The 22,662-nt window shown below is 39.1% G+C and overlaps 1 protein-coding gene across 1 annotated transcript in view; it reads right to left on the bottom strand.

Moving 5' to 3' along the window:
- Nucleotides 1-8,097: 8,097 nt before the first annotated feature.
- pth2ra (parathyroid hormone 2 receptor a) overlaps nucleotides 8,098-22,662 on the bottom strand; it is a gene marked incomplete at its 3' end in the record, with an annotated part of 46,160 nt that continues 31,595 nt past the window's right edge. The window contains exons 9-13 of the mRNA XM_080478978.1: nucleotides 22,290-22,356; nucleotides 17,352-17,446; nucleotides 14,869-15,007; nucleotides 10,454-10,495; nucleotides 8,098-8,481 (exon numbers count right to left, since the gene is read on the bottom strand). Of these exons, the coding sequence (XP_080335104.1) occupies nucleotides 8,098-8,481; nucleotides 10,454-10,495; nucleotides 14,869-15,007; nucleotides 17,352-17,446; nucleotides 22,290-22,356 (727 nt within the window). The remainder of the gene's footprint in view (nucleotides 8,482-10,453; nucleotides 10,496-14,868; nucleotides 15,008-17,351; nucleotides 17,447-22,289; nucleotides 22,357-22,662) is intronic.

The raw sequence follows: 22,662 nt of genomic DNA, 5'->3' as shown, positions 1-22,662 counted from the left end.
AGCTTGATATAAATGAACTGTTTTGCAGAAGGATAGACCTCATGACTTCCCACTTAACATATGTTTCATTTTTCGTCCAGGGTTTTCTCACTGACTTTCACTTTCTTGTACTGCTTTCTCGCTGCCTGCTCGTATTTGAGGGGGAATTTTTCGCCGTTAGGTTAAAGTTTTCGTCCCACGCAGAGTGCACAAGAGATGCTCGTGTTTTTGTCACCTTTTGCTGAGTCAAACTCAAAGTAATGTCGGTATTTTCGGGTATTAAATGCTGCAGGCCCTGCTCTCTGCTGCGCTCCATGTTGTCACCTGTTGATCGCTGCACGTCTCTGTTGTTTACACTGACGTCAAGCGGCTGATACGTCACTGCTACGAGACGAAATCCCGGTTTAGTAACGGAGAAACGCGGGCTGCTTGTGGGAAAGTAACGGTAACCTAATCGCTGTTTTTGCAAAAGCGATCCCTTACTTTTACTCGTTACTTGACAAAAGTAATCGGATACTTATAACACGTTACTGCCCATCAGTGCCAAGACGATAAAAAGCAGTTTGAAATCTTATTGTAATGCAGCAAGTATATAAAAACAGACTCCAGGGTGTAAAACCACTGCAAGAGATTAAAACAAATTAAATCCACGTTTTATCATAAACACAGTTCATCACTTTATCTACAGATAATACTTTTTTTTTTTTTTTTTTACACATGTGAACAATGCTGAAGAAGGAACCAAACTGTCAAACAACTAAGATCAATGAAACCCAGAGTGGGATTAAAACATTTTTTTGTTTGTTTTTTAAGAGATAATACAACTTTCTTCACTCAATATCTGTCTTTGCTCAAGCTCTGTTCTAACAAATCATGTGATTTGTTACCTTGAGCTTGATGTCTTTAAATAAAACAAAAAAGAAAAACTAGTTCCCACTTGTTTACGTGGTTCCTTATTACTTTGAAGCTTCACTTTAAGAAGAAATGGTGGAAAAAAAAAATTATCGTTTTGTTTCACTGAGCTGTTTTAGGCTAAAAGTTTTAGTGAAGGAAGTAGCATTTTGAAAACTTCTACCCACATATTCAGTGGCTCCAGCACCATTGTTGTGTCGATGGAAACTGAAAATGCAACAAAAGTTTTCAGTTTTCTCTCCGTCGTGTAAACTGGGCCTAAATGGGTCACAATGTTGTGAGGACGAAGTTGAAGCAACTTGGGAAAGTTTTTAGTCCAGAAGCAAACAGGATTTTCTCCCACTTGTTAACCGGACTCAGCAAAGAGTGTTTTATATAGTTTTTAAGACTTTGAGGGCCAAGCTGCCTTCTTTGTAAAGGAAAGAAAAGCACTCTTTATAGTGGATAAAATGCGAATTAAAAAAGATAATCAAACAATGGAATGGAACTAAAGCTATATTACATGTTCAACAGCATTTAGTCCTTGGTCATAGTGTGGCCTTGTGCATTCAGAGCCCGATAAAGAAAATGTAATTTGTTTCTATCAAGTCCTCCAATTCCAGGAGCAAAAAGCAGTCGGCTGCTTATGAAAAAAAAAAAAAAAAGGTGCATCATGCATGCATGATAGTTTCAAATTGAAGGTATGTGAGAATTACATCCCAAGCCACTCAATATTTGACAACATGCCAATTCTAGATTGTATTTTATATTCATACTTGTCCCGTCAATACATTATTCCGGACTCGGCAGGATGTCCCTGAAGAAAGTCTATAGCCTTTGGTGATTTCCCAGTTGGGCTTTTGATTTAAAAAATAGATCCTAACACCTCATTAAGCTATTTGAGTTTAGACAACAATAGGAACAGTTGATGCACAAATGTCCTTTTCATTTTTGTGTTTCCTTCTGGTTGGATCAAAAAGCATATAGTACACACCATGATCGGCCTTCAGCTCAAGCTCGACGCTCAATATAAAACTTAATTATAGCCTTGTCTTGAACTGGAGGGCTGTGTGTTGGACTCTGGGGTGTCTAATGCCATTTGAAAGCGAGGCTAACCCCAATAGACAAGCCTTGTCAAGACTGCTGCGTAGGTAGACGGCTAATGAGACAATGGAGCCATGACCTCAATGACTTCATGTCTTTTTCCAAATAAGAAAAGCTGCTGAAGACACACAGTCTGCAGTTTATTTCTACAGTATTCATGAGCCACCATGAGAATTTCATCGGGATTGAGTTATCAATCAAACTTAACTAGGAGAACTGTTTTATGTCAGTAAACCATGATGAGTCGGTAAATAAATCTAATATTTCTTCTTGGTTACCTCAATGTGGAAAAAGTGAAACGTTACAACATTTTGATCACTCAAATACGAATTGTTGCTTTTGACCTTGTCTTATTCAGGGCAAGTAGGAGTCTTTATCTAGCCCATTTTCATTCTTCGCGTCCTTCACAATTTTGTTCTGCAGCAGTTTGTAATTCATCCTGCATCAGTGCTTAGGTTGGTTTTGATTCAAATCTTATCCAAATGAATTCGAAAGACTCATGGTTTGAAATATCCACAACATCACATGGCGAAACTGTTTGCCGATTTTCAGTTGAAGCGTCTTCATATTCACAAACGCCAAACTACACTTAGGATTATGTTTCATCAAACAACAGTAAATTCAATGGAAATACCTGTGAAAATAAGTCAGTAATGCCTCCTCAGTTACTAAAACGTCAGAAAAAATACATCTAATCAAAGCAAAAGTGACACAAACGCACTATACCCTACTTCCCAACACAGTCCCTTTTACATTCATTACATTTGTCACTATTAAATCCCACGTACATTCAGAAAATTTATATCTTAATCATCTTCATCTTTGTCTTAATATTGTCTCAATCCTGCTGTGTATAAATGGTGCAGACTCCTGTCGAGTGCCATCGGTTCAGTTTTCCACATTTGTAACCCATATGTCTACGTATCCATCTAACTTCTTTATCTGTATCTAATTTAGAGCAAATCCCAGAGGATTATGTGTGACAGTATTGGATTTACCTAAAAGGTGTGTGAAACGGCATCATTGAACTGTCAGTCAATATTAAGGAACCAGAGATGTTTGTAAAAAGTGATTTGATGTTTGTGTGGCTTAAATGTTATTCCACGTACTGGTATCTGCAGAAGCATTGTCAATAGTGCAGGTTACCATTTAAAACTATCTTTTCTTTCTTATTTGTTTTGAAATGCAATCATCACAAATAAAAAGAAGAAATGGAGGGTACAACTGTTGGAGATGACACATTTTTTTGAAATTAATTCAATTCCAGTGTTTTTTAGAAATTAATGGAATTCATAAAATGTGCTTTTGTGCAAAACCATAAATGTCATGTCATGACAGTTACAGATGATAAATTGAGACCCGCCAGATATCTAAAAAGCAGAAGCTGCCGAAGTTTTTCTGGCTTTTACAGCAAATTTTCAAGTTATTTAGTGGTTTTGTTTGACTTGACAATCGACTGTGACTCAAAGCGGACGTTCACACAAATTTGTCCTTTATTTAAAACGTATGTATCCTTAATGAGACACAAGTTCTCATATGCGAGAGAGACCTGGAAAACATATACTTAGATAACCATGCATGTATATTTTATTTCTTGTATTTTCTCATTTCTTGTGGACTCATTTCTTGATGCCGTTTTGTGTGTTTGGAAAACTTTTTATAACAGGAACATTTTCATCTCCACGTCGGCTGTATCTGAGAATTAATCACTTTTTAATTCTTCTTTAAATAACTGGTAATGTCAAACTGCCAAGTTTGAGCCAATAATTTTAAGAAAGAAAAATAACCAAACAAACAACAAAGGAGATATTTGTCTGGTACATCCCGCCTGCTGGCAGTGAGAATATTAAAGAACACCAAAGTGTCTGAAAACATTGAACATTTATTAGCATTTAACAAGGAGGGAGGATGATTGACATGAGGAGAGAAGAACTAAAGCAAATTGCTGAAAAGAACTACAGAGGAATAGCTGCCAATTACATTTAACACATGAGGAGAACAGATTAAAAATAGCTCTCAGTGAAGTTTGCAAATCTTCTTCTGATGAGCAGCAAAATGCACTGGCAAACATGCATGCAGAAAACAGACAGTAGTTATGTAGCCACACAATATAGTCTCTCACTGTCAGCACAGCAGCTGATCATCAAAAATAAAATAAAATATATTTATATATTTTTAGCACAGTTTTAATGTCACATTAAGGGCTCTGTCATAGGAAACATGGGTGCTGCTGACTGGCAGTCCCATATGAGTTGTAAACAAGTGATATGTGCTCAGAAAACCATATGTGCTGGTCTGTAAACAATTAATTCCACCTTTATGTTGAAATCACAGAAGTATGGTTCCATTTCACATGTCTTTCTACAAAATGCACAATTGTTCACAATGTGGGCACAATATAGCACACTACTTCACCATGACTGCGGTTTGTCCATGAACAGCATTTCTCATCAGTATGTATCTGTTCTTGAATGACATTGGTTATTCTCTTTTGTCATTGTTGGAAACCCTGGAGGAGATATAGAAAACCCCATAATCAGCCACTTTGTTTTTTTCTTTCTTTTTTTTCTTTTAGCAAATGGTGCAAGCATGAACACAACAAAAATCTCCAGCCACAAAACATTTGAATGAGAGAATAAAGATATTCTCTGGTTTGCTGCTGAACAGGCACAAGCAGGCAGAGGCTGATTTGATGGGAAAGTGAGGCCGAGATTGTCATTGGTCGAAACACAGAATCAGTCGTCTCTGAGACTGAAGGATCATCCACAAGATAAATGCATTAGCTGCACAAGGAATGACAAAAATATGGACCTGATTGTTGAGACCGATTTCCCTGATGGACTGACTGACTGTTAGGAGTCCCAGATAAGTGGACACTATGATGCTTTGCACTTACCTTGAATGCTTTTCTTTAACAGCTGCCAGTTTGCCATATACTAAACTGTCCAGTATTGATATCCTACAGTCTCGTGCGTCAGTTTTGGACTCACAATAGTTTGCTCCTATCTGGCTTTGCCTTCATCTGCCTCTTTAATACAGCTGTGTGATTGCTTTCTTGTTGCTGAAAATTGCCTGTTGCATCTGTAAGAATAATCCTTGTGAACATTTCTCAGTCAAAACCTGATTTTTATCTTCCCTGGAGTACTAGGAACCATCATAGTATGTTTCAGCTACTTGAACCAAGATATAAGGTCTTATAAACCAATTGGAAATCGTTGCTGTAGTTTGCATGTGGGGCCACGCCTTTAAACTGTCTTACTTCATCGTATCTACCGACAGTCTGGTGTGTGTAAAAAAAACAAAACAAAAAAAAAAACCTCACCAGCCAAATGTAGTATTGTAGAAGAGCTGTCAAATTTAAAGGAGTGAGCAGCAAGCACAAAGTCTGGATTCTTCCATTAATAATGTATTGTAATCTACTCATACATGTGCAGCGTTTCACAAATTTCTGGAAGAACCACTTAAATGCAAAACTCTGTAAAGGTAATTATTTTTAACTAAGTTAATATGACAAGTGAAAAGAGAAATTTGTCTTTGTACTATGGGTGTCCGTTCACACGACGGACGTTTATATAACGGTGCTCAGAGCGAATGAAAATACAACTGTTTTTCAGTAAGTGCCACTTTGGGAGTCATTTTAAAACGCACTGACTTGTGTGTGGTTTCATTACAAAAACAAACGGCACCCACCTGTGGCCCGGCATGCTAACTACACCATTTTCAGAGTTTCTACATTTTCAAAATGTTGTGTAAACGCAACATTTTTCTGAAACAGAAATGCAAAAACACTGCTTTTTCACTTGAAATCTGGCCTAAAAAGTCACCGGTCTTGGGGTAGTATATTCAAAAGGATTGGAAACCCTGCAGTGCTGCAAATATGACTGGATGACCAGTGTGACCAACCACCACATTTGAAAAAAAAAAACCTCAAAAGTTGTGTGATGACTATTTTTCTTCATTTATCATCATTTCCTGGGGGCAACAATGGGCAGAGGAACCGGTTTGTTTCAAGAGAAATCTGCTTTTATATGTCGGAGCAGTATCAAATGATGTTGGCAACTATTTGGCAACCTCTCCATGTTTTTATTGCGCTGTTGGCAAAAGACCTCAGTAATTTTTGAGCTCCTGAGCCAGGATTTGCAAATAGCAAACAAAATACTTAATGCTGTGAACAAGTCAGAAGTGTAAAGTCATTTACCAGGAAGCAACCACGAATAGTTTTCCAACTAGGATTTGTAATTTGGCAGAGGTTTGGTCTCAAGACAACATTAGGATATGAGCTATATAATGTCTGCTTGGTTTTGTTCATGACTAAAGTTATTATTAACCGAGAAGCCATTTGATTATCTGAACGCAACTGAAAGAGTTCATTGTTCCCTTACTACTTTTGTGGATTTTTATATTTGTATGTTGTTTATTGTACTTTGCAGAGACCCTTGTGGTCCACTGTAATGTTGTTGTGGTCACAAAGTCCAATCCTTCTAATGTACATGTGTCAAACTCCGGTCCTCCAGGGCCGCCATCCTACATGTTTTACACGTCTCCCTGCTTCAACATGGCTGACGGTTATGAGCAGCTCGTTATCAGGCTTTCTGCTGAACGTGGTGATGGCGACATCATGACATTCAGGTGTCTTAAAGAAGGGAGACATGGAACACATGCAGGGCTGAAAAACTCATCTCAAAAACTCATCAGCGCATGCTACATACAATGCCAAAGCAGATCAGCACATTTTGCAGGTACAAACCAGATAATGTTTCCAGGAACAGTTTGTCATGATTTTTGATCCATGATAGTTACTTTTTATGCCAAAACGAAACCCCAAAAAATGCATTTTATTGTAACCGGTACAAAAAAAATGCTTTTAAACTACCTTGGCCTGGTACCGTGGTCTTTTTTGCAAACATGTAGAGCACATTCTCTGCTGTATGTGTTTTCTCCACATAATGTTGCATAAAGCGATCTCATATATATAAAATATAATGATCATGTCTGTGCGAGAACAAAGGTTCATCAGTTCTCTACATTGGCGAATAGAGCTGATGATTGATAGCTCTTGTTTCAGACATAGCTTATCGTTATCTCCAGGTGTTGATCTCAGTTCATACGCAATCAAAAGGTGTTTGTTGTAAAATAGATATTATTGGCCATACTTTGTCGTCTTTATCTCTGCTATATGTAACCACATATTTAAATAGGTGTGCAGTTGATCCACTGAAATGATGCCCCATCTAAGAAATTAAAGTAGCTTTGTTCATTCGTACAGAAACTACACCGTTTTCAGCATTTCTGCTATTTCTGTGTAAATGGGGTGTTGGTTGAAACGCTTGCTGTAATGTGCAATCAGCAGTGCGCACGACATGTTGTTTTAGTCAGTCCAAATGTTGAACTTGAAGCTTGAACTTTTCTTGGCAGAGAGGAGCCAATCACAAAGAGCTAACTCTGGAGAGCAGCTGAAGTGGCTGGAAGCAATGGTCATGCTGGTTCTACCACAAAACTTGTATAATTCAGTGGCACATTTATTATCCAGATGGACACTCGTATGCCACTGCAACACTGACTGGGCTGGTTTCACTGAATGTTGTCTCTCAGACATCACAATGTCACAGCAGTATCGGACAATTCCACTATCACAATGCCAGAGAAATTCACAATGTGAATGAAAAGAAAAAGCGAACGTCCGACTTTGTGGTGTTGATGCGTTTCACCTTCTGCGAGATATGAGATAGGCAAGTTGTTCCACTGCGAAATACTGCTATTTGGTCATGGCTGCAGAACCATATCTTCTCAGTGATGCCATTTTTGATGGCACATTTTGCTGCATTCCCCATGCATAAAACCGTATACGTGCATGAAATGCAGGTTACAAAGTTGATGGCATAAAATCACACTTTCAAAAGGTAATACTCTCTCTTTGCTGTACTCGCATGCATGTCGGAAACCTCTTGATTAAGCTCTAGATTGAGAGCCTGTTTCTTTACAGCAAATGACTTTTGAGTTGTTCTTCCATTTTGGTTTCCTGTTGATTGCCACTTCAATTGTTTCACACTTGATAAGTGAAAAAAAACTACCACGTAGCAATGATTTCATATCTTCAGCCTACAGTTTCAATCTGTGTGCTCACTACAATGTCTCCTCATCATCATCTGCTCCCAGACTTGTATTTGCAGCAGGAAGATTTTCCTTCAGTGATATATCATCCACTCTTTTGGGGCCACTGTCTTCAGGTTCCTCGGGTATGGAGGGATCAGAGTTGCTGATTACATAACCTGGGAGGGTGGCGTGCATGCTGATTACAGGACCGGTGCTTCGAGAAGCACGGCTGGAAGCGAGTGTGGTGGAGCGGGTGGAAAGGCCACCACCAGCCAGATGAGACTGACTGCTCGTGCTGTTGTTGTTCAGGCCAACCACCACAGAGCCGTACCGGTACCGACCACACACCACAGGACCTTCCCACTCGAAGGCCAAGTTCCAGCGCGTCCATGTCTTCTTGATCTCCGTCTGTACCTGTGAGCATGGACAGAAACAAGTTGTCAATAACATTGCTGCAAACGAACAGTACATAGTTTCAACTACAATCCTGCGCTGGAATGGTGGTGAAATTCAACGTGCACAGTTAAAGCCTGAAAATAGGAATCAGAGTGTATCACTCAGTTGAAGTAATACAACAGTCTCTCTTACGCTTTATTCAAGATACACTTGTTGGAGGTGATTTCAGCAGAGTATCCCAACAAACACAAACGAGGCTCTGCTGAGTGTGACATGTATTTGGATGCTGGAAAGTTCTTTTTTTCTGTAAATTCCTTTTATCTCTATATAGATAAACAAGATGAAGAATTCAGAATTTGAATTGATATGCTGATGACTTTTTCTGCATATCCTCTATTTCAATGTGAGTCACAGATCTCGACTGCATTTAGGTCATTTTAGCTCATTAAGTCTGTCAACCGCTCAGCGACATGCTATTACATGTGTAGACTGAGTGGGATTATTCAGGCGAAACTGATTAAATACATGTGTGAAACAGTCTCTACTTTTAAGGCCAAACTCAAGACTTTTCTATTTACTAAAGCTTACAGTTTGGGCTGTTTCAAAACACTTTCAAACACCCTCTCGCTACCTCTCTATACCCGAACGAGGGTCTGTTTCTCGCCGACTACCCAAACCAAGATTTCCATTTCCCCCCCAATCTACCTCTCTGTCTATCCTCTCCTTTCCTCTCCTCTATCCCCTCACCCCAACCAGTCGGCAGAAAGCCGTCACCTCTGAGTCTAGTTTCTGTAAAGGTTTCTTCCTGTTAGAGGGAGTTTTTCCTTTCCACAGTCGCAAATAAATCTGCTTGCTCATGTGGATTCGTTGGGTTTTTTCTCTTTTCTCTGTTAAAAGCACCTCGAAATGACTGTGTTGTATTTGGTGCTATATAAATAAAGTTGAATTGAATTGAATTGAATACCAAGATGGAGATAAATAGCAACAAAACAAACGGGTAGAATGTGTTCTCAAAGTTGTTTTTTTAAAACAGTTTTGATGGATGATGATGAATATTATACCTGTAGTTTGTATTTGATGTCATCACCCCATATATTTACTGTCAGCACCACATGAGGAATCTAGCATGCGAAGATAATGATCGAAGCATTCAGTCATAAAATACTCAGAAGAAAAGCTAAAAGGAAGACTGCACCACTTTCCTTTTTTTTCCAAGTTCGTTTCTCCACTATAATTAATGTCATCTCCTTCACTCTCAGGTGCACTGAACGGAGATAATTTTTTTAAAATCTTAAAGCTAACCATAGAAGGAGTTTTTTCTCCTTAACAACTGTGTATTTCAGGAGGCAACAATGTGCTGCTTTCATGGAGAAGTTCGGGGATCGTCCTTAGTCCTTCCATTGATTTCCACATGCATACAGACGGGGTCAGTGTAGGTCTTGTTTATTTCTTTTATAAGACTTTCCAGAACATAGAAGATGAAAATGACAAATTCTTCATGGTAAGCAACATAGTTTTCGACCTGTTGCCTAAATGTTCTTACAAAGAACTTCAGCAAGTGGTTAATCATTTCGCACCTTTTCTTCTGAAGACAAAGGTGCGAAAGGTGGGTTTTATTTTTTTTCTTTAGACCAAGTGAAGTTCAAAATCCTCCTCCTCCTTAATTACAGGTTGTTGCAATGGTTTTTTTGTGCGAACACCTTTTTTCCCTGAGTTCTTTGGAACCTTCCAACAATTTTAAGGGTTGGGTCGAGATTGAAATATTTAATTTAATACTTGTGCTTTTGCAAATGCTGATAGAGAAGGAGCAACAGAATAATGGAGAAAAACAAAAAAATGACTTTATCTGAAGTGTGTGATTAAACTTTTTTGCCGCGTCATCCATTTGAAACCAAACAACAACTTTTGGTGAAGTTTCGATTTGCCCAAGAGGTTAACTTTTTATCTGAACTTCCCTCAGACAAAGACAGAAATAATCCCGGTCACTCACCTCTCCATTACAGTAGCAGTAGATAATGGACACGAAGAATCCCTGAAAAAAAAAAAAAAAAGATCAGAAAAGGCTACAGGAAGAGAGCAATCTTTTTTTTTTGAAAAATCCTGCATATCTTTGTGCATCGTAAACGTCTTTGATATGAATACTAGGGAGAACAATTGTCAGTCAATTTAACAGCAAAGTGACAGTTTGCTTCTCATTGTTTTCCTTTAAAAAAAAAAAAATAATTATACAGAGTAACCTCTCCACCTCCGACACGGTAGGGATTCATTTTCTGCGAGGTTAGGACACACAGTCATGAAGCGAGCATACGGGCAAGCAAGTGGTATAAAGTAAAACTCTCCAAGGCTTCAGTAACAGATTATAAATCATGGCAAAAGTCAACAGATGAAGCACACTTAACCAAAGCTTCATCAGAAAAGGGTCCTGGGTGGCCTGATCCAGCCCTAACTCTCAGCTATTTCACACAGAACAGCAAAACCTTAAAAGTAGAGACTGTGTCAGCCTCCCTGGGAGCTGGTTCCACATGAGGAGCCTGAAAGCTGAAAGCTCTGCCTTCTATTCTACTTTTAGAAAACCTAGGAACCTCCAGTAAGCCAGCAGTCTGAGAAGGAAGTGTCCTGCTGGGGTAACATCAGATTAAGAGCAGTGTCCCGTCGTAGTGCTCACATGCTCATTGTTGATGCTTTTCGTGGAGGACAGGGGTTTGCATGGGCACTGTGATTTCTCTGTCGATGCAGCTCCTCTTATAGTGACTTGTCCATTTTAGGATTGCAGGGTCTGGAGTCCCTGATCATTATTTGCCTCTGCTGCATTTCAAGCATCATTTCACACAGATCAGCAATCGTTTTCCATGTGAACCCTGTCTGCCAATAACAGGTTCACCGATTCTTGGGTCACTTTTGATATATACTCAACCACGGATCCAAACACCCAACAAGAGCTGCAGAGTTTCGGAGATGCTCCGACCCCGTCTGTTACTCTTCACATTTTGGACATTTTCCATATAAAACCCCTAATTTCAAAGCACAGCCACTGAAATAAAATCTGACTTGTTACACATAAAGATGATTCAAGTGTTAGTTTTAGAAGGAAAATCTGCTTGATTAATAATAATAATGATGCATGTGTATTACAAAGTTCTTTTCTGGACACTGACGCTTTACATTGCATTATTCATTCACTCCATACTCGATGGTGGTAAACTACATATACATATACAGTCTGGGGCAGACTGACGGAAGCGAGGCTGTCAAACTGCACCATCGGCCCTTCCGACCACCACCAGCCACTCACACTGCATTCACCTTAATCAGATTAATCCTCACTCCAAAATTTGCTGAGCAGAATTATGTACCAGTTTAGTATTTCGAGTCATTTCATTAGTGAGATAAATCTCACATTAAACTAACTGCTTTCCTGTCAAATCAAGTCTATAAACTCTTTTTTTCACAAGCAGAGTAAACAACTCCGGATGACTCATGCTTCCTGTTTGTGTATTTATCTGTCCTCTTAAATTATCCTCAAGTTTTCAGTTGGCTATTTCTCCAATAAAGCCTTTTTTTCTTTTTTCTGGAAGATGCCTCTCGCACTCGGCTTTACCTCAGGCTGTGTTGGTCACCCACTGATGTCCCATATCCAAGCAGAGTTTGTTTTCACTAAAAATTGATTATGGATACTTTTTCCAAGAACATTTTTATAAATGTATTGGTTTTGTTTTGTTTGGGTTTATTTTTTTTCCAGCAGTCTGGTCTTTGGGACGGTAATGCATAATTATAAAATGTGATTAAGTTTTTCTAAACACCGTGGTGATGGTGTTTGCATGCAGAGAAGAACAATGTCCCCATTCAAGGAGGAACCGCAAAGCAGACTCATACGAGGCAAATAATTCAAAGTTTATTGAAAATCCGAGGGAAAAAGTATCGAAGTTGAAAACATGAGTCCAAAATGTGAGAAAACACAGGAAGTCACGATGCGAAAGCACAATGACGATGTGGCAACGGAACGAACACATGAGGGAAAAGTATTGATTCAGTCTGGGGAAGGTGAAAACATAGGTGAGACGCACAGCGGGAGGACCGACAGGAAGAGCAAGTGCGCGACCAAGAGAGAGACTGGGGGGTATCAAAATAAAACAGGAAGGGACGAACAGGTTAAAGATGCTTAATTTACAAAGACAAAGGAGATCATGAAATGAGTGGGAGTACGACAAAATCAATAGCATCTGTCACAGTACAGATCCTCAGCCTGCTGCCATTGCTGGTTTTGGACGAGACTCGGTCAGGCATGTAGGTGGTCATAAAACTATGAATATTAAGTGCTCCTGAAGAATAACAAGAAAATAGTTTTTTTACCATCACTGAGTTTACTGTGGCACTCACACAAAGGAGAAAAAACTGTGGCGATGAAACTGCTGGTTTTTCAAGCAGAGGGAAATCTTTGTTTTCAAAAATACACATGCAAGGCTGTGTCAAAGGTGCATTGATATCACTTCCACAGGTCTTCTTTGATCTGGTTCGCTCAGTATAAAATATGGGTTGCAACAGTGAGAGTTAAATCAAATATTAACCACATTGAACTTCAGTTAGATTTGAAAACTGTTTGAAACTATTCATCTTTAAATGAAAATTGCTGACAAAAGAGAATCGACTTCTTGGTAACACCATGAAGAGGCTTTTTCAGTTGCAGCCCAACATTTCTTTCAATCTCTATTAGCATCAATTCTATGGCTCCACAATGTCCATATTTATGGGGATCTGATGACTCAGATTCTTAGAAGCCACAAGGTTAAATGCAGAATCCAATCGTGTGGTTAGGGTCCCTTTGCTGTCTGTCTATATTGACCACCATTCTGTTCCCATCATTTATACCTTGATACGCCTTGTGCTGAGAAAGACAAAAATAAAAGTGGGCTTCCAATGTATTTTCTTTACAAGCAAGTTTTAATATTGAGAACACAATATTCGGTTGTTTGTGAATAAAATGTGGGGTGTAAAAAGAGAAAAGTCATCAGAAAGTTAAATAATCATGTACAATCCCTGAAAAATCTACTTTTACAGATACTGTAAAAGGTTAGTGTGATGCTGTGCCTTGGCTGTATTGTCAGCCAACTACTGCTCTACTCCACCGGGTATTTACGCTGTCATACGTATCCTAGTACGCACCAAACCAGCGTATATATATATATGGTGGTATGTCTGTGTACAAGTGCACACACCCTTGTTCAGCTCACAGTCTCACTGCATTGTGGATAAATCTATTACAAATATTGGCAAGGTAAGCAATGGTTCTCGGTAAAATATTGAACTAGTAGGATTCAATACGCCCTCATGGACGGCAGTGTTTTGGTTTTGCAATCAGTTTTGTATTGATGTTTAGTGTGTGTGTCTCTCTCTCTCTCTCCCCCGCGAGCTGATGTCTAATCACTGTTGTGGCTCCGCCCACAAATGGATTCGGGGAAAGTGATGCTCACCTCACGTGTTTTTAGTTTTTTTTCTTTCACTAATGAATAAAATAAAGACTCATTAACTAACTACAAGTTGCATTTAGAGCAGCATTATTGTAGAAGATAGACTTTTGTCTTCCTGCTAAATATAGATTGTGGGTTTCGTGTGGCAGATGTGGTGGAAGTGGCTCTGTGAGCAGTGACAGGAAGACGGACTAATTGCCACGGCTGATGCCACGTCACTCATTACTCGGGCCATTTAAACAGTATCTTAGTGAAAAAGGAAGCCCAAGTGGCCTGAGCACACGCAGACCTCTGAGGCCGGATCAAACATCCACACCTGAAAGGAAACAAGACTGTCACCCTGAAATTGTTCCATAGAAAATTCATGAGGGAGCAAATCCCTGGAGGCAGATGGCAGTGTGCGTCTGTCTTAATATATTATAGAAAATAGCCAACTGAAGTTTGCTATTCTGCTCAACATACAGTATGCTGAAGCCACGAGGATAGTTTGTTCCTGAAAGATATTAATTTAGTATATTTGATTAAACGTTAAAAAAAATTAAGTGGCTGTGCAGACAGTTTACAATGAATCAGTATTCAAAACACCTGCTAATTTGCACCAGAAACAGCAGAATAATTCATCAGACTCGGAGTGTGTGTTTGTTGATGGACCAGTGCGTTAAGCGCATTATTAAGCCAGAGCCTCAGCTGTGTGTTATTGTGGTTTGACAGCCGGTCAAACCACAATTACAAATCAGCAGCACAGCATCAGTTAAATTAGAGGACAGATGGAACAGATGCCTGCAGTATTGAGATGGATAGAAAGAGACTCAACAGAGCCGGGAAGATAACATTACTACATTTTTCGGCGCCTTCCGGGATTAGTCAGGAGTCGGTGCAGAGGTTCATGCAAACGGTTTTTCGTACATGTTGTGTAATGGAGACGGAAGCATGGGAATACCTGAAAGGAGTTGAAGAACAGCTCACAGTACATACGGATCTCCCAGCTTTGACCCTCAAACGTATGAGGCAAGCCGACAAAGACGATGTAGTGGATACCAAACACCAGCACCAGCACAAGTGTGGACTTAGCTAGTTTCCTGTAAAGGGATTTTTAAAAAAAGAAAAAGTTAAGACATCGCTCCTTTGGCAGAACGAATTGTTGATTGCACTGCAATATACAACACACAGAGTGCAAAGACAATGTTTTTAGGTTCATGTAAAAGTGAAAGAAGGAGGCAATAAAACGAAAGCAGTCTCAGATCTATTTTCTTGTAATGATTTCTTCATTCGCCAAGATCAGAGCTTTCCACAGCTTGAGTTTGGCATCTTGTCTTGGATACCTCACAGAGACAGATTTTCAGATTAGCCTCCTGAGGGAACTTCAGTTTGGAGAAGGTTTCCTTTCTGCCTTCAGCTCTGTTACTCGTTGGCTGCAACAAACACTTGAAAACCTGCATAGAAATTCTTGGCAAAAACTATGAGTTTGTGTCTCCTCAAGTCTCTTATAAATAAATCTGACTAACAGAGGCAAGCGAATATGTCTCTAACAAAATCTGACAAATGTTTTATTTCAATTGATAAAGTCACTTTAGTTTCTGCAGGGGTATTATTTAGTGCTTTAGCTGATTGTAGAGCGCCGTGTTGTATGCTGTTGGCTTTCTCTCATACCAGTGAGGGAGTGGAATACTTAACCTTCGTACACAGTGACTGGCAAAGAAATAATTTGCTAACAGGAATCGAACATGTACGTATTACCGTCCACATGAGGACGTGTCCCATGTCTACTTTGAATGGTGTAAAAGAGATATATGATTTTGACTTTATTATGTACGCTCATGGTAAAAAAAGAAGAAGAAAAAAAGGATAAAGGTGTTTCCCTCAGGGATTAATAAATAATTTGTATTCTATATATTTCTCATGTTAAAAATGAACACAAACAGTGCCGACTGCCTCGTCTCATCTGATCTTCCATCCTGTATTAAAACTGTGTTCTCTGGTGTGTATTGAGGAGAAAGAGGGAAACCGAGTTGCTAATAACATTTCCAGTGTCAGTGCCGGTGCCAGGAAAAGGTTCTTTTTTATTATAAATCCAAATCAGGTCAAGATGACACAGAACGCTCCAAAACATAAAGCTCCAGCTTTGACTAGATATGCTGATCCAGTTTCTTCTCCCTTCTACTGTGACAGAAATGTACATTTACATGGCCACAAGGCAGAGATTTTTGCTTTTTGTTTATGATAAATGTTTGTGTGTTTGTCCTATTCAAAACATAATTTCAACCCAGCCGGTACATAAACAGGCCCGGGCCGTTTAATAATAAAACAGATGCTGTCTGGGATACATATTTGGAGTATAATTGAGCCAGACTGAAAAAAGCACAACAAGCATAGATCAAACAAATCTTTTTCAATTCTGTTAATGTGAAAACAAAAACTACTTTTTGTTATTTACATTTTACTTTGAATGACAATTTCTGACCCCTTTTAGGTGCCTTGACCACAAATACATTTATCTTTAAAATATGAAGGAAATACTCTGCAAATATAATGATTTCATCTAACACACTGATATGCAGATAAGTACGCTCACACATGGGGCTGCATGTCCTCTTTATTGTATCCATGGAGACCAGAACCTGATATCAGATTCACGTCAGGGGAACTGCCTACCTCATGAGAACCAAAGCGTTGGAACCAACAGGTCGTACATCTTTTAGAGAGGATTAAGGCAATGTACAAATATGTGTCCTGTTTAACCTACCTTCTGGGTATGTACTCTGATAAGACAAATATAATAATAATTTTAAAATCAAGATTTTTGCTTAGTATTTGCATTTTCGGTTCGGAAAAGTTTCAGGTTTACAAAGCAACATTTTAAAGATTTTTAAAGTTAACATACCAGGCCATGGGTTGATGCTGTTGTGTGGTTTTGGAATGAAATCACACCCACATGCGTGCAGAGAAACATTAACAATGGGGAGTACAAGGACATTCGTATGGACAGACGACAAAGTTGAGTATAAAACTACAAGGTCCCAGGAGAATATTCACTGGAAGTCATGTCGCTCTTTAGGCCACCATTGTTGTTATTGTGTGAACGGCCGCAGGTTGAGGTTCAAGGGTTTGGATGAGTGAAGTATTTAAAAAAAACATTTTCTTCTCAGAGGATCAGTGATCATCATTGGTGTCTTTTGTTGTTAAATGTTTTCTAATTGATCATATGAAGTGAGCCCTGTTGTGAATGATTACATGTACATGTGACACATTGTCACACTGAAATGTTCCTTCGCCGCAGCAACCTGGTTATTTAGAAATGAGCGGCAGTGACTGATCACTGACAACATGTTTTCTCTTATTGAGTTTCAAAATCAGTGACGCATGAAAGTTTACAACTGGCGTCAAACGTAAAAGAAAAAAACACAAGGAGAGTTCAGTACACACCTGTACTGCTTCCTCGTGTCGTATCTCCCTGCATTCGTCTCCCGAATCTTCGTGGCCAGCACCCGCACAATATTCACAAACAAAACAAAGTTGAGCTGAAACAAAAGAGAGAACATCAAAGACTCGTGTTCGGTAAAGGTGAGCAATCTCCCTTTCACTGACTGCCATCCACACACAATGACACCCACTGTATCTAGAAGAGCACAATGAAAAGCCATTACCAACAATAAACAAGTGTTATTCTTTTCAGAGTGTGGGCCCGTTTACACGGGCCGTTAATGTGCATCTCGTTTGATTCGATCACATGTGGCAAGCCCGACAGAAAAGTGTAATCAGGCACCGAAGCGTTTTCACTCAAACCACTTTCCGAGGTGGTCACAGACGCATCTGACCGCAAAGACTTCGTAGGGTGAACGGCATGTGTCGTGAACGTGCTCCAGGACAGTGGCGTAGCAGGTAAACAGGTCATACGTAAAACATCCTCGGTGCACGCTGGGTTTTTGTTTAAGAGACTGTGCCGGTTTGAGTTTTACAGTCTTTCCAAATTCCCCACTTTCCCAAAGAAACTATGGAAAAGAAAATGGACGTCCGCGTCTGGGGGTCTGCAGGGATAGGGCGCCTTAAAGCGGCCTGGGCAGAGGATACCAAGCTGGATGACTCATATCGTGACTGGGCCATTTAGCGTAAGAGACGTAGAGGTAGTAATACAGTCCAAACTCAAGTGGTTAACCCGAAACCCATGATACGGACAAGTGTAATCCGTCTGAGTCAGGGCTTGGCAAGACGCCAATATGAACTCACAAGAAGATGTGGATAATGGCTGGAATGAAACACCGACTAAAATGTATGCTCAACAAAATATACTTCACCAGATGAGCAGGCAAATGAGTGAGGACAACATATATACTGTATGCACAAATGGATGCAAAGACAAGGCACAGTTGAGGACAATGTGGAGTGGGACGCATTGACCGAGGAGCATGTGCGTCACATATTAAGAAGACTTAAGCCCTTATCTCACCTATATAGCAATAAACTGTTCACCTGAAGTACTGACGAATGGGAGAGAATAAAAACAGCCCATCTTCTTACAAGATTTTAGTGTTAATTGATTAATTTAAACCAGAATATTTAAAATGACCGTCTTTTTTTTTTTATCAAACCAATTGTTTGATAGGCGACAGTGATTCCGATGACACTGCAGTGAATACCAGTGACATTATTAGATTTTTTTAAATATTACTTTAATGAATAATGTATTAAACACTGCTTCAAGAGCAAAGACAGATACTACATTTGTGTAGTGTCTGTACTCACACTTTTTGTGGCTTGGTAGATCCAGTACAAACTACAAAAAAAATAACTCATGAACAATAGAGATGTTGTATATTGTGTTATTTTGTATTTGCTGATTTTGTTATTGACATGAATGTGACTTTTGCTCTTAAAATGTGACTTCTGTTTGGTTATCTGTTATCAAAGTGGCATCTGTGTTTACTTGGAAAAACACCCTAACAAATTGGTTTCGGAAGCTGGGTGAATTTACACCATGTAACATTAAAATCGGACAGTTTTTCCTATAATACACATGAATAGGTACATTTTGATTTCACTCTTTTTTTTTTATCCCCTCAAACAATTACACGGTTTCACAACCATTTCCTCCACCATGCTGGTGGGTCACCCACATCACACAGTAATGGACTTGAGCGCTTTATTGCAATAAGTAATTCACAGTTCACTAAATTCCATCGAGAAAATTTCGGAGTATTGGGACAAATGTGCGCCAGACTTTAATTATCATTTAGGGAGATTACACCCTTGGACAAGTCACTTGTCCTTTCTAAGCCATACAGGGATGAAGCGTCCACACCACATTAATAGTGGGATGAACTAAAAGTATCCTGAAAAAATATACTCATGCACAGAGAGAACATGCAAAGGCACAGAAGGACTCAGAACTTGACAGAGCTGAGATCCATCTATCCGTCTGTAATTCTTGCTTTATCCCAGAGTTGTGAAGAGCTGATCCCCTGAACAAGACACCAGCCAGTGAAAATACATCTTAAATTTCAGCCTGAAAACCCCTGGATAATGTACCTTTATGTGATAAAAGCATCTGTTCAGCTATAAACCAACACACAGCTGCACGGTTACCACTTTTCTCAGACGTATTAATCGGTGACCACGATAACTATCGGCGTCATCTCTCGAGCAGAACGGCTTTGCATTTATGCATAAAATCTGACACACAGAAATGAGACGTCTCTTCCAATATCCATAATTGCAACACCATGTGACAGGTGCTTGACGTGTCATTTGCATCTACTTTAATGCAGTTTTAGTTGCCTGCCTACTTTATATGTTGATAAAAATGCTTTTTAAAATAACAGTGTATCATTTTGTATCAATTGTGCATTCAGAATGTCCAATGACTCTGTATATGTATGTAAAGCTCGCATTGTTGATATCGGAATATTCTCAATCAAATTAGTTTTATATATCGTTGTTTAAAAGATTATTCAGGTTAAAGTAGAAGTTGTAGCTCCTGGGATGTCAGTGTTGTGTTTTGCCTGCTACCTATAAGAAATGTGTTAAAAAAAAGATTGTGTTTGATCAATCTTTGAAAGTTTTACCATTTGCTTTGTGGCCTCTGGCGAGCCAGTTTTGGCCCACGGGCCTCATGTTTGAGACCTGATTCAAGGGCCCCCCCCTTGCATCAAGAACATTCCAGGTTCAAGTTTGGATATGGAGGCCTATCTGTGAACAGTCTGCATGCTATCTTTGTTTCAATTGTTCTGTGGGTGCTCCAGTTTCCTCCAATGTTCCAGAAACAATACAAGTATGAGGCTGATTAGTGACTGTAAATTGCCTGTAGATATATCGAGATGCATCGTAGAGGAAAAAGCAAATTTTTAGAACGCAGCAGTAGAAACTACTGATGTTTGTATTAAATCCAATGGGAAAAAAGTTCAATGATGTTAAGAAAATAATTGCTCAAGTACAGTAATAAAAGATTTGCCCGTTCTTACATTTGGTAGAGTTACAGCTAAGTGAGAATATTAAGTCATGCAATTGGCAAAAAAAAAAAGAAGATATATTTCCTAATAGAACAGCTCTTTAATTGTTAACTGTTCATGCTGTCACAAGCCAGCTAATCAATTTGTGCCACATAAGAGATTTTCCCCCCTCGTTTTAAAGTAAGGGCTGGTTGAACTGAACCCACGGTACATCACATTTGTGCAGCTTGTCACACTTTGGGTCTTGAAGCAATACTCTGTTTGAGCCCTGGTACATTATTCCCGATAAAGCAATGCCCTCTCTGATTACTAACTGCAGGAGGCTTTTTATTCACCACACACGGCCCTGTTAGTAGATTAACTCGAGCAGCAGGCGGGTGCAGACTGATCCTATCAGAGGACTTGACTCCACAAATGTGGCATTTGTGGTAATTAATTTGCAGGTCTGATAAAAATAGCTGACACAACGAGATCTAAAACTCTTTCCAGTTTCCTCTTTTTGCAGCAGACTCCACCACTGAAAGTGTCTGCAGAGTAGAGGAGCTGTGCACAGTATGGAGAGTAAATGATTATCGATTTGAAAGACAAGTTCATATTTGCAGTAGCAGCCAAACAACCTATCTTTGTTGCATATTTCTCCACAACACAATCTCATTCGGAAAGTTTGAGTAAGACGTAGATAAATAAGCATGAATTCATGTATTTATCACTGCAAACCTTATAATGGAATTTCAGGTTTAAATGTCACATATGCATATTTGCTTTTTGTAATAACAGAAAGTGGAACTAGTTCTTTCTTCACTCACCTTTTATTGACATAGTCTGCCTCTTCTACTGCTTTATATCTGTCATGATCATTAAAATGTGTATTCAACCGACTCTGAGCCTGTGTTCTATCTGAGAGATAATTTTGCTCACCCTGAATTGCGCACACATCTTTTTATCCTGTGTCTTCTTGGAAATCCACGTCTATTTTCTCCCAGCAGAGGTCAATATGCAGTGACACTGTTCGTGACAGAGTGAAGCAGCACCTCTAATCTATGGCATCGGTCAAACTACAGCACTTGTTTTGAAGTGTTTCTATAAAATGACTGTGGTTTGCTGTTTAGTTCAATGCAACACTCAACACTTCTCCACCCCTAAATCTGTGGTGTATTCAATATTTCATGCACAATTTTCTGAGCCACTAGTAAAGGTAAACAGTCTTTCACTTCATATATGTGTATATATGCAAATACTTGTTTGTGTGGTGTCCTTGAGTGCCAAGAAAGGCACCTCAAATAAAATGTATGATCATTATTATTTAACACTGCACTCCTTACTGTCATGATCAAGCTGAAGCCGCGCTGTGAGGAAGAATGTTCTCAAAGTCTGTCTACTTTTGTAACTTGGCAACTAATAAATGTTTAATTGTTAATGTGCCAAGAGAGGTTCAATCAGTTATTAACTTCAAGGCTGTACTTGTACATTCGACGGGCTCACTGAATATTTACTGTTGGGTTTCGCTCATGCGTATTAAGTTTTTAAAAATCAGTTGACGTTTAAATGTTTGAGTCACTTTTCTTTGTTTTTGACCAAATAATATTCAATTCCGACATTACACCTTCACCTTCGATTTACTTATATTTTTGAATATTCAAATACTGCATGTCTACTCTTTTAACCACGACATAATACAGCACACAGTATACACATAAAGTTCATCTAGCATTAAACAAAGTGACCCAGTAAAGTACCGCTTTCAAGTTTTGTTAAAGGAAGAAGTCTGATCTTTGGATTTCATTTCTCTAGAAGGGATGACTGACCATGACCATGGGATCACTCTCATTCAATAAATCCGAAGTATGTAATTATGCAATTCTGAATGAGCACTCGTTCAGAATCAATTGCACACCGAGTTTCATGATTACAATCTTACCCCTATTGCTGTCAAAATTGGAACCTGGTAGATCCACTTAATGTTGCCGGCATTTAACTCCCAACACCTGCAGTTGACATAAATACAAAAGAGATCAGATAGTCGGAGGAAAAGATCAAAAGCTGAGCCTGGAAAATGGTAGGTGGTGTTATTTAGAAAGCACAATGAGCATTAAATTGGCACCATATATGTGACTAACATCGCAGTGAAAATAGAGAAAAGAAAAAAAAAGCTCTTTTATACAAAAGTAAAGTTTAAGAGTTTTAGAAAGCACGGAAGAAGCAGGAGGTCCAAATGAAATCTGTAGCAATCATAAAGCAATAATACAGAATGGTGCAAAAAGCAAATGAAAGAACACGACAAAGATGATCTA

The sequence above is a fragment of the Lipophrys pholis genome (assembly GCF_963383615.2).
Source record: "Lipophrys pholis genome assembly, chromosome: 13".
Taxonomy (NCBI): Eukaryota; Metazoa; Chordata; class Actinopteri; order Blenniiformes; family Blenniidae; genus Lipophrys; species Lipophrys pholis.
The sequence above is the reverse complement of the archived record's forward strand: the minus strand, read 5'-3'. Positions and strand labels throughout refer to the sequence as shown.